The sequence below is a fragment of the Ascidiella aspersa genome, chromosome 5, assembly GCF_963924565.1.
Source record: "Ascidiella aspersa chromosome 5, kaAscAspe10.2, whole genome shotgun sequence".
NCBI lineage: Eukaryota > Metazoa > Chordata > Ascidiacea > Phlebobranchia > Ascidiidae > Ascidiella > Ascidiella aspersa.
This window is the reverse complement of record NC_139451.1, coordinates 15,912,826-15,925,980: the sequence shown is the minus strand read 5'-3', so window position 1 is coordinate 15,925,980 and position 13,155 is coordinate 15,912,826. Positions and strand designations below refer to the sequence as shown.

The window sequence follows — 13,155 nt, the reverse complement described above, 5'->3', positions numbered from 1 at the left end:
GTTGCATGGCCCACAAAACCAAGGTTTTCGGATTTTTGTCCACGTTTAGCATTGCAGAAGTGCCTTGGTACTGTCCATGACAGAAGCGATCTGGTTTTTAGTCTCCCTTTATATCTGGTGTTTATGTTTGTATAAGACAAAAGTTTTTACATAATGTTCTCCAGTCACGGATGCTTACAAATTCTAAAAAACTATAAAGTTTTGTAGAATTGAGTTATGTTTTGCATAATCAGTTGAGTGGCTCGGAGTAGGTTTCAGACTTAATGAAGCCTACTTTCAGTGGCTAAATGTAGTCGACAAGTATTGTAAGAGTGGATGATTTGTATTGTACAATAATTAATAAACTGTGTGTTGCAATAAGAAAAAATTAGATATCGTGTTGTATTTTTTTAAATCAACACAAACAACTCGTGGTACTTTTTATTTAATAAAAAAATCAAAATCAGAAGCGTATAATGCGCGTCTTAGATATTGCCGATTGATCAGCAGTGACGCTAAGGAATTAACAGAGATGCATTTATTTACAAATGTATTAGGGCTAAAATGGTTAAACGAAATCTGTTATTCCGCTAGAACGTAATCTATTGCACTAAAACCAATTAGTGCAATGTTCAGTTTTGGTAATTCTGGAGGCCAGCGCACTTATTCGACACCTTCCTTGTGACATCTTTGTAAATCCACTGCTAGACGGTAATAATAGCGCCTTGGGGGCAAAATGCGTATACTCCAAGTGGTTGCATTTACTGCTTTCGAAGGTGTTCTGGAATAATGAGATTCATCGGTCGCCTCGCTTAATTCCGTACGTCAATAATGTAAATTTTAAGGTAATCTATGCAAGATTTAGTCAGGAAGCACTAAAAATAAATTTCAAAACTGTCTAAAATTATTAGCTCCACCTACCAAATAAAAAACGTCAATAATTATAACTAACATTAAAAAAAGCGAATTTTGTTGATGATTTGATGTCGAGAAATAACAATTTAACCCAGGAGCAATTTCATTCGAAATGACTAAACATTTTTAAAAGTCACTCCCAACAAGATTTCATTGAGAATCCATTTTGTCACATTAGCATCTGTTATTCGGGTTAACTTTGTCGCACACTACAAAAATAAGTTGAAATTTAGCGGCTGCAGTCAAGTGTCAATAATGTGTCCGTCGTTCTAAACTACACCTGTTGATCAATGCGGAACACAAGCCAACACACTATGACTTCTGCGGACCAATAAATTGCTATCAAATGTTAGGCGCTTGGTGTTACACCTCAGTAAAGGCAGTTAGAAAGGTAAAAAAATCGTCTACGAAGAAACAAAGGAACAAAAAAGTTAAATAATGCGAACGTGATGGCACAGGTATTAGGCGACGTAATGATATTGGTTGGTGTTGTCCTTGTCGCGCTCCATGTAGTCTCGTTCAATTAAACTTTCGATTCGCTTTTTAATGTCGGTTGGCTGTCGAGGGAACATAACAAATTACAAACTGGCGGTTTCATTTATAAAAATTAAGACAAACAGAACTTCAATTGAAAAGTCACTCAACAGGGTAAAATAATAGTACTATTGTTTTTAACGTAAATCACAATCGCCCGGCTGGGGTTCTGGTTCATAAATCCTATCCCTGGCGTTATGTCTTAGCATTAAGCACTGTATAAAGTGTATAGTCTCATGTACTACAGAGAGATTAATGGCCGGTAGCGATCTCTACACTTTCTAACAAGGTATAGTTTCAATGGTCTTTGCATTTATGTGTTAACCCACCTTTAGCGGGAACTTCAGTTGCTCATATAATTCAGAGAGCAATAACTGGTGTGAAAGAGTCTTGCGCATTTTCATTGTCCGGACCACAGCAGCGTCAATTTGGTATTGCCGGTCCTGAAACACGCGTTCAGTAGTATCCTGATTTTCTTCAACCTTTATTAAAAAAAAGAGAAGAGATTTGATTTTGGCCGGTCAAGTTTTATTCTATTTGTCTATAAGCAGTAACCAAAGTTAACAGTTATTATTATAGTGCAGTTACTTATCTCGTTCAACAATATTATAAGCTGCACAAACCGTTTCTTTCATCTGAATCTGGTTGATTTTAATCCGAATCAATTTGTGTTTAAAATCTGCGTTAAATTCGAACTTATCTCCAGCATTTATATCTTTACCTTTAGGTATCTAAAAATATTAAAGGTTTACTGATAAACAGAAACTTATTGTAATACTAATATTATCAGTATAATACAAAAACGAAATAAGTAAATATAGAGTTTTATTTAAAATGGTTTAAAACTACATACGGCTAAAACCTAGAACATAACAAGCGACAAAAGAAAAAGATACGTTACTGATAAACAAGTACGCATATGGTGATAACGGTAAGTATTTGCCCCAAACGTGAAGAAAAATTACAATTAACAGTTGATTTAATTGAGAATAGAGGGTTTATTGTTTTCCAAGGTTAAAAAAAACATAAAATACAAACAATCTTAGATCTTAATGTTTACTAGATAACCTTTTAAACTACAGTTAAATGTCGTGACCGGTGTTTTATACTTCGCATATTTTAAAGCTTTGTAACCTCCCTTTGTTAAGTTAATGTTATCTCAGAAAATTACCTTTTAAGGTTGGAAACTATACTTTTGAAGGTATAAGATGCATGGCAGAAATGCAAAATATAAAGTTTTGTATTGCAACGGCATCGATGCCGCATTGTATTGCATGATTACCAAAACTACCGCTTCAAAAACAGTATCATTTAACCCTAATAAACTAATATATTTCATATAGTCACACATACTTTAGTTAGCACTCTTGCTTTGCCACAAGCAAGTGATTGTAATGTTCTTTTTAGCTCCGATTCTTCTATTAGCGTTTCCTCTTTGATATGTTGGTAGGTAAACCCATCACTGTCGTTAAACAGGAGGAGTATAAGAGTTTGGAAGAGAGATACCTGTAGCTCCTTGTTGCCCTGCAACAAGCACCGTCGTATACGTACGTCAATTAGGAATTCTAATACTGAACGGGTAGACAACTATTCCGCAACCGCGAAAACACAACTCAATAACACGCAAAACTGACACACAACCTTTTATCAAAAGCTTACATTTTTGAACTTGCTCTTTAACACGCAATGTCCAAGCGTGGATTGAAATGACAATTTTCTTCCAGAATGTTTGCTGAAGTAAAACGACCGAAAGCAGTCTTGTAGTTTACCCTGAGAGTACAATAACATTGTGAAAAAATTGTTCAATAATACAGATAAATTAAAGGTCTTTGGTTGTGAATAAGACAGTGAGGAGTAAAACCTACTAACATATATAAGTATAAAGTGTTTTGAAGCTTTATAAACAAAGTAAAATAGGTGTTTACTCAAGTTTACAGTTTTTATAATCTAAAAAAAATATTTTACTTGCAAAATAGGTTACTTACCATTTGTACAGGTAGGCGGACTTCCATTGGAATATAGGTGGGCCAATATCCCATCGTTAGTATATTTACTGTCATATCAATAGGGATTTCAGCCATTTCAGGTTTTGTGGATTGAAACTAAGGGGACAAAAGCATGTAATTTAGCAAGGTTGTTAGCTTAATTAGACCAGGATATATACAATTGATTGATTTCAAGCTGGTTGATTAGAAATTGCTGATTCTGGCTTTACAAACGTTCAGCATGCATTTGACCAGTTGTCTCATGAATGCTACTCACAATTTCCCATACATAAAGTTTTAGCACAGGGCAGTGCAACTGCAGAGCCGACAGGCTTTAGTTTTAGTCTTGAAAAGGAATACATCATTTTCTTTTTTATTGTCCACTTTATCGCATTTATATAAATTTGAACTTTGTTCAACAAACAGCAGTTGGCAATTTTCCTAACAAAGGTTTAGGAAAAAAACATTTGGCTTTCAGTTGCCAGCCTTACAAAAATCCCCGGCCTTCTTATTTTGTTAAGTTTGCAATACACAATGTTCTAAAGATTACAGTTGGTTTAAAAAAATCAGATGGTGTTTCTATATTTCAGAGTACAATAAGAGACTTTACCACTTTCAAAAACAACTAAATGTTACCTGTCTAAAATGGCTCATAAGCTCTTTTGAATGAAACATATCCTTAAACATTCCCTCAAGTTTGCTGGTAAATGCTCCTCCACACTCTTGTTTAAGCTTGGATAGCATTGACTTTTCTGCATCCACTGATGCACTTTTGCCTACCAGCAACCGCTTTGCAAGATCTTTTTTGTAAAATGCTTCAAAGACATCTTTACCTAAGGTTTAAGCGTTTATTTGAAAAGGAAATAAAAATAGCTTACAATACTATTTTAAAAAAAAAAAAAAAAAAAAAAAAAAAAAAAAAAAAACTTTTTAGTAGAAGGGTCTCAAGCAGTTTTTAGGTGCTATAACTAAGTACAAATATCTTTAAAACAATATTTTCAAAAACCTAACATTACAACTCCATAATTTAAAAGTTTACATACTTTTAAAGTCTGGGGTTATAACAACTTTAAACTGAAAAAAAAAACAATCGAAAGATTTTTGTATGCTTATCTGCCACAAAAACATGAAGTTTAAACAGACAAGGATAACATAACAAACAAATATTAATAATTTTCACGCAGCAACAGCTTAAACTTCTCTCTGTTAGGTTTTTTACAAGTAAAAATACAATAGAACAACCATATAATATTTTATTTATTTAAAAAAAAAGCTACCTAAACACCAGAAATCGCCATACCATGTTTTATACAAAAGATCAATATTTCAAACTGGGTGAATATGGTCCAAGACTGTTTATAAAAAAGTCTTTTTTTTACGTTTTGTTGTCTTCGGGAGATTCCTTACTTTCTAAAGTGTTTCAGCTTGGGTTAAAATGGGGTATTACATATGGTTGCATCAAGTATGTTTTTTACAATTTTTGGGGGGTTTGAAAATGATTGTCAAAGCTAAATAAGTTGATTCAATCGACATCATTTATTAAAGACGTTTCAGAGTGCTTGTATCATTATCATCACTTAATGTCAGGGTTACGCAAGATAAAAAGCCAACATTTTATTTTGTTTTTGAAAAAATTACCATAACATACCTTGAATGAATCTAAAGAGTAGCATTATTCGGTCAAGGGTTCTATCCAGTTCAGCTTCCGTGGCTTCTTTGTTTCCTGATCTCATACGTTGATCAACATACTTTGCTATTTACAAAATCAAATTTCATAATTTGAAGTGTGCATAGAATACGTATTGCATGGTCGCTAAACTTAGTTTTAAACACTTTAATTTTAAGCCCGTAACCTGTTGAAATTAAAAAAAGGTTTTAGACAAATAAATCTTTTTACAGAACATGATGATTTTTGTGATGTTTGTTAATTTAAAGACCAAAAAAGTGCCACGTTGCTCTTTAAATATTATAATGACAATAGAAATGAAAGATAGCTGGGCACAATAAATATTAATTTTGTGTATCAGTAATAAAAAAATTCTCTGTTTAAGCTAGGACTTATTTGATGGCGTAAATCGTTTTACTGTATAATATTGAAAATACACAAAGTTTGAGTTATTTCAATTTTTGATTTATAACAACACACTTTAGAGAAGAACATGACATAAAGTGTGTTGCTTGCAAAAAGTCATTACCGATAAGCTCAGCAGGCTTGTTTTGTCGTTTATTGACAGATGTCTCAAATGCTCTTTGAAGTCCTGTAATAAACTTTGGATCTTTTCCAAAGCAATTATGAACAATGTTATCTAGCTTTTCCTTCAAATCGAGGAGGTCTTGTACCATGGAGTTATCTGCACTTGAGTTCAGCACTATAGCGGAGGCAACACTCTGAAAGTGCAATAGATAACTTTAGAAGATTGGAGAAAATGTACCTGTTTAGTGTATACAGATCTCTATAATAATATATACATTTTTTATAAATAAAACAGGGGTTACGGTATTTAGATGTATGTAATAATAATAATCATTAATTAGCAAATCGTGTTTTTAAGCAATGACTCACTTTTGTATGATCAGTAAATTTATTGCATAGTGATGTGGTTCCATCCTTGACAGAGGAGAGCAGTTTGTAAAAGCGTTGAAGGTCTTCAAGGCGATTTTCCGCAATAAGAAAACTTAGCCCTTTGGTGAGCAGGAAGTTGGTATGGTTTGCAAGTAGTTGTTCTTCAATACAAGCAATCAAAGTTTTTCTGTAAGATTTTAAACCCACAATTACGCAGCCATAAAAACATTTCTCCTTAACTCTACATAATTTTGAATTAATTATATTTAAAGGGATTTATTTCTTTGTGGGCAACATTTGGGGCGCCATTGTTGTTTGCTTATATTCGTTATATTTACCTTTTTTATCATAGTAACACAATTAAAAAATATTTAATGTAGTAAAACTGTTACATCTAAACGAAAAAAGGTTAATACAGGGGTGGATAAACTTTTTCTATACACGGGCAAAAAACAAATCAGCAAGGTCTTGGCATCCCATACTAAAAAAAATTACTAATTATTTTGTTGTTAAAACAGGTTGTTCAAGCAGCACATTTGTGGTAAAGCACAAGACAGTCGCTTATCTGGGTAAAATTCTTTGATTGACTTGTATGTAGAGGTGTTACTTACATTACAATAGCCATATTGTAAAAGGAACCATTGGTTAGGTGTTTGATGGCTCCAAGGCTGGAGCCAATGCTGTTTACAGTGGCTCCCCAGACAACAGCTTTTCATTCATTTAAATGCCAACATATAGCTATGTTTTTAATTAACACCATGGTTACAATTTTTGTAAATAAAAACTAACAAGGTTGAATTGTCCATGCATGTGATGCAAAGGTTCTTTTCTTCGGCTATTCTTTGTTCGGTATGAAGAAGGTATTCATAAACTTCAAGTTCAGTCTTTTTAATGTTGCCCTCTTGCTCATAAAATATCTCTGTCTCTTTAAAAAACCTTTTTTCGAATATGGAGTGATAAATCTAAAAATAACAGTTTTACTAATTAAAAAACAGCATACCATAACAAAAGTAACCAAATAAAATACCTTTATCCAGGTTAAATATTGCATTAGCCAGGTTCAAAAGGATATTTACCAGTTTAATCCTATGTCCCCTTAAACCAGGCATGAGACAAAATTAAGAACTGTCATAGTCCAAGTGTTTTGTGAAGCCTACCTGAATTTTGCGGCTATACAAAAGCTCAGTTTATCATATTATGTTGTAGAATGTCTGTGTAATGGCTTTAACACAAGGCTTGGTGATTATAATGTTACACCAACGCTCATAGAAAATGCCTGTATCAATTTAATATAACAAAATTACATATCAACTAAACACTTGGTTTAGCATTCTAAACTAGGTGAACTGAGTCACATATGGGTCATTCCATGTTTAATATAAAAGGAGGTTAACTATGTTCTCAAATTTTCATCATACTTTCTATGATGAGTGGTTTCCATTTCCAATATTATATAAATATTTAAAATATTGGACTACTAGGTAAAAATGGGTTAATTTTTTTTTTTTTTTTTTTTATTCCTGTGTAGACATATTTTACACTAATAGAGTTACGGTGAACTTGTTGTTTATTCATTTGCATAAAGTATTAATTATTTAAGTTTTCAGCATAGTCACCGTGGTTACAATTATTGCACAATCACACAAGGGTTTATAACTACTATATCAGCCTCCCTAATTATCAATATATCTATCTGTAAAATACTGTATATTTCTGTTGATGCATGAGATTAAGGATCATATGTCTGCATGAATTATAACAAGTTAATGTAAGGTGAACATTTCTAGAATTGCTATATGTACCTGTAGGTCATTCAGCATAGATAGAAGATTTCTCAGCAAGGATCTGTCAATTGTATCTCCTGTCCTTTCCCTTTGAATAAGACCAAGAAGTCCATTCAAGCAGCGTTCTCTCACATGCTCTTGCGACAAAACATTTTCTCTGAACAAATCTAAGCCAAGATCCCTTAAAAACAAAGTTAGAAAATGCTTTAACGACCTTCGGTATAAATCTGGTTGTTAGGTTAATCTAAAAAAATAATGGAATTACACTCACCACAAAGAAGGCAGCATGGAGTTTTGCAGAACATATGTGCGATCAAGAACAAGAAATATACATCTAATCATAATCTAAGAATAAGAAGGTATGAACAAAAACATGCAGGGTTCATACGAAAAGTTTTTTTTAAATAGGCACGTAAATCCTTCTTCATCATACTAAAGTAAAAATTGTTTATATTCAAGTTTACTTTACGAAAAACATATAAACTTACTGTTTGCTGACAATGATCTTGCCATTGTTGATCAAGTTTCTTTAAAAACAATTCTCCATCAACATTGTCATCAAATACTTCAACTTGTCTTTGGATGTGACGCTCACAAACATCTTTAAGCTAATATATGTATTATAAAAAATAAATATAAATATTTGATTAGTAGTGTTTTTAAAGGTTTTTACTTATATCAACTATTACTTTTTAAGGCAAAAACTTTTATCCACCTGTAGTAAGGGTTCTTAAACTGAGGTGTGTGAACGGTTTTCAAGGGGGCAGAAAGGGCTTTGAGAAAAAAACTTCCCTTAAATTTTATTTTATTTTTTGGAAGATCTATTTCACACAAAATAAACTGTGGTTGTTTGAACACATATTCAATCACATATATTTTTGAAATGACGAATATCTACGAGCATTCCGCACTACGATTGTCAAGAATTAATCTTCTTGTTTAACAGTTACGAAAGTGCAAGGCACGTTGTTTAGTGTGGAAAATCCAGTGTTAGGCATATATAGTTTATAATTTTTTGAAAAGCACTGAACCGTGTGCCTCTAATCTCGGCAGACAAATTTTGTACTAAATTGGATTATGAATACTGTTATTTCGAGCAACATATACTACAAATTTCTTCCAATTTTACAAAACACAAAGTTCGCGCAAAAACAGGTTATCTATGCAGAACTGTGACAGTGTTAGAGTAAGAAAAGCGGGCATGAGCACCCCCCAGGCACCAGGTTGTATTTTAGCATGTTCCTTATGTATTTGTTAATGTAACAAAAAATATGCAAGTTTCGGCACAACTTTTTTTAACTAATTCATTTCTTAATACTCTTGTTTATTGCCAAAACATGGCAAGGTTGATACATTTCTTTCGTTGAACACATCAATTAGTTTAGAAGCCCGACCAAAGAACCAAAGAATTTAGGCAAAAAATGCTTGTCACCAGAAGGCTGGCAAGATTCTGCCAGCCTGGTAGCAATAAGTTGATATTGTTACTAAATGGTATATTTTGTTTTGACACAAAAAGGTATATTGTGATTAATCCACCACAAAAAAAATATGTAAATAATTAAAAATATACATGAACTAGGATTTAATATTTTGGATTCAATATTCAAGATTTGAAATCTATTATTCTAGAACAGTGGTATCCAACCTTTTAAATGAGCGGCCCCAATTCAAATAAAATTAAATCAGAATTTACATTGCGACCCCATTTTTTAAAGATAGAAATAAATTATATATATAATAATGTTGGAACTAAGTAACACAAGCAAACAATTTTTTGGTATAACGGTATATCCGACCCCTGTCTTACACAAACATCTGATATTAACACCGACGCCTAACAGCAAAAAACATCAGCACCACCTAACTCGACGTTTTCAGCAAAAAAAAGGCGGAGACTACTTAAATTTATTGTTATTAATTGTCGAACACAGACTTGCTGATCAGCCAACCCGAATGAATAAAGAAATGCAAAAGAGAAAAAAGTATCTTGCGTTTATGGTCGACCAAACAAGAGACGAAAAAACGGCGTTTTGCGTTTGATTTCGGTTTAGCATTAACTTAAGACGCATGCCCAATTACATTAAAAAATCACGCAGCTTCGGACTGTGAGTTAAACCCTGACAAAAACGAACAAAATACAATATTGTCACTTACAAAAAGGGGGGTCCGATCACTGATGCAAACATACATTAGGATCCTCCTCCTGCGATTATGTGTTTACAACCTTTTTCAATTTATTTGTTTTATATAAACAGATCGCAAAAATCAAGCTGTGTCAAATTTATATTTTTTAATCGCACCATTCATGTGCAAGTTCCCTAATTTTGTTTGAGGGGTTCTGTGTAGTTTTTGACTGTTAATGTCTATAAACATCTTCACCAAACTTTATGGTGACGTTATCATCCAAAAGTAAAAAAGATAATTGGTTCTTTTTAGTAATAAATAAATTACAGTGGATAATATTCATAAAACTTATGAAGAGTGATGTTTATATAGCCAGTCAATGTAACGACATGTAAGCTGTCTTTTATATGTGTAACTTTTTGACATTGTTGGTACTATTTACAATAAATCTAGCGTAGGAAAGATATGTATTAATAGATAAAGGGATGAACAATTTAAAAATTAATTAAAGTTTACCTGAGAATAAAGGTTTTTTGATATTTTGTGCGAACAGAGATTTTCAACCGCTTTGTATAATTCCTCCAAACTGTATCTGATGAAAGAGGATCTACAAACACAATTACATTCTTTACACTTCACTGAACCCAGTGAGAAAACTTGCAGGGCTGCGAAGTAGCTTAACAATAAACGCTAGTCTGACTTCAGGTTAAATTTGAGATTTTGTTGAGTCTTCAGTCCAGCATAGACTCTCCAGCAGACCTGGGTAACATACAGCCCGTGGGCCGGATCCGGCCAGCTAAGCAGTTTAATCCGGCCCGCGACTTATTTTCCCTAAAATGCATAGGCTAAGCGAAAACATGGGTGAGTTTAAACATGTTTTGTTGTATCGTAACCACTTTTCCAGGGACATATTTAGTCACGGCCCAGCCAAATTCGATTTTTAGCCTGTCTTAAATACTAAAACGGATATTCCTTTCTCTGTCTTTCACGTATCTTTCATGCCAATTTTTGGCAACTTTACAGACAAATAGCGTCTCCTGCACTGTGGAACTCTCTCGAACGAAAGTTTAACAAACAGAGTAACTTTTGAACTATTGATCAATCCTTGGAACCAAATTATAAATTATAGTCATTACAAACATTCTGTTGAGCAAGTGTGCAAAAATTTCAACCCTTGCATGAATGGTGTACCTAAACACACTGAATTAATAAATTACCGATGAATTGCAGAAACTGCTTCCTCTAATTTCCTCCATGTTTCGACTTCATAATTTTCTGGTAGAACAGGTTTCGCTGAAAGAAATACAAAACTTAATTCGTCTTCAGAAATTCTATAAAATATAAGCAATCAATAAAAAGTTGTATTTTAAATTCTGCAAAAGATGTCACAAATTTGACGCAATTGCCAGCTAAAATTAAAAAATTGTAAATTACTAAATATTCAACACGGTTTTCACATGTTATTGTAATTGCCTGTCAATAAACCAAGTTAATATCACAATAAGTTTACATGTACACTTATTGATACCACCAACAATAAAAACATATATATACCTTTAAAGTTTTTTATGGTAAGCTTTTTCACATTGCTTGTCTTTGAGCCTATCATCATAGAAGATTGTGATGCATGACGAGAATAACCATTTTTAGAATCACCAGATGCTGAACTGGAATGGATAGATCCAGAATGTCCAGACATCTTACTAAGTATAAAACAAAACTTTTTTCACAATTATAGAAAATACAAATCTATTGCATTCCTAAATTCTGCTATCACCCTGCAAATCAGCTGGCATTTAAAATTTCATATAGGTTTTATTTACAATTCCACTGAATACAATACTCGCCATCTGATACAAGTTACCAGTAGCAAGCATATATTCTTTAACACACTGTGTCCCAACATATAATGTTCTTAAATATCAAAAAGTTATTGAGGTTTAAAACAGCTATGGCAAAGACAATTGTTTGCTTATATGAAGCATATATCACTTCTCCTAAAATATGTAAAATTTGTTGTCATTCAAATGGTTGTAAGTGAAGGTAGAATACTTATCAATCCTTAACTGAGCTATAGTTTAATAGTCGATACAAACTTCCTTATAAAGAGATGTGTTTTTCGTGACAGTTTGAGTCATACAGCTGTTGTGACAATCGTAATCACTCAAAAAAAGGCAACTTTCAAATTGTCCTCTCTGGGTCATTAAGTAGTTTGCTTGAATAAAATATGAATTTTACCTATAACTGCATGGCACATGCATAATACTCTGTTATGTTAAATTTAAAAACGTCTTGGGAAAAATCGACAATTAAATGAGCCATGCCGCCGAGCCATATATCATTTTAATTTTGGCAATTCATTTAGTTACTGCAAAAAGAAGTGGTAGGACTTTAGACCAGTGACAAAAATTTAAAACCAAAATGCTTTGTTGTTGTAGGCTCGTCCAGAAAGTATGGCAGATCTCTAGAGATCTTGCGGGTGCAAGACTGAAAAAACAGGGTGACAGGGTGCAATAAGGTCAAAACTGCACCCTGCTTCTATACCATAGTGGAAAATCGGGCGCTGGTCTAGAATCCTACCAGAACGAAACATTATTCGGGTTTGGGTTAGGGTGGGTTATTTATTATTATTAAATAATGAATATAACAATACTTAACCCACCCACACCCAAACGCTAACTCGCACCTTAACCCAAATATAGTGCGTTGATTGACTAATTGTGGTAGGATTCTAGACCAGCGCCGAAAATCGGGTGCACTTGTCATACTTTCCTTACTGGGTTGTAGGTTGCTTCAATCTTACCTTTGTCTCTGCTACTAACGATTCGCTTTACTTCATACAATTCTATTCTGCTTTATTCCAGCGGCTTGAATCACCAAGTTAAGTTGTCGTTACGTTGAGATAAAACTGACATATACTCAACGTGCAATATTAATTAAGTGAAGTGCCCCTGTCTATGGAGTTCAAGGTATAAGGACAGGAATTGTCAGCGACCTGTTCCTTTGGTGTCAGAATGTGTAACAGACGTGCGCAGCCGTCGGTACTCGGTCTTACTTAAACTCTTAATAAACGGTCTTAATAAGTGGAACCGAATGGTACCACATGGGATCGAATGCGAAAGAATGGCAAAAAAAACTTAATGGTTGTTTTAATTACTTCTATAATACAATTCAATTAAACACTGAAGCACACTATGTCGCATGAGAGTTTTTCAAAACGTATGAGACCTAACGAAAGTTGCAATCAACACAAAATTGCTCGTTAGAAGTC

At 33.4% G+C, this 13,155-nt stretch overlaps 1 protein-coding gene across 1 annotated transcript; it reads right to left on the bottom strand.

The window, feature by feature from the left end:
* Positions 1-406: 406 nt before the first annotated feature.
* On the bottom strand, positions 407-13,122 carry LOC146145101 (cullin-4A-like). Its single transcript, XM_083389858.1, has 18 exons — positions 12,688-13,122; positions 11,439-11,587; positions 11,102-11,177; positions 10,401-10,491; positions 8,249-8,368; positions 8,032-8,105; positions 7,779-7,941; positions 6,766-6,938; positions 5,977-6,163; positions 5,609-5,801; positions 5,062-5,166; positions 4,050-4,246; positions 3,414-3,530; positions 3,088-3,198; positions 2,782-2,952; positions 2,052-2,159; positions 1,758-1,910; positions 407-1,451 (listed from the first exon to the last, which is right to left on the bottom strand). Exons 2-18 carry the CDS (start codon positions 11,581-11,583, stop codon positions 1,356-1,358), a joined length of 2,280 nt encoding a protein of 759 aa, XP_083245984.1. The 5' UTR covers positions 11,584-11,587; positions 12,688-13,122; the 3' UTR covers positions 407-1,355.
* Positions 13,123-13,155: the final 33 nt, after the last annotated feature.

What these genes read in the sequence shown, in the direction of transcription:
- LOC146145101 (XM_083389858.1), bottom strand. Translation starts at nt 11,583, where the DNA reads ATGTCTGGACATTCTGGATCTATCCATTCCAGTTCAGCATCTGGTGAT. An exon ending in GCAGTTTCTGCAATTCATCG is followed by an intron (nt 10,492 to 11,101) that starts GTAATTTATTAA and finishes TTGTGTTTGTAG; the next exon opens with ATCCTCTTTCATCAGATACA. An exon ending in TAAAGAGCAAGTTCAAAAAT is followed by an intron (nt 2,953 to 3,087) that starts GTAAGCTTTTGA and finishes TGCTTGTTGCAG; the next exon opens with GGCAACAAGGAGCTACAGGT.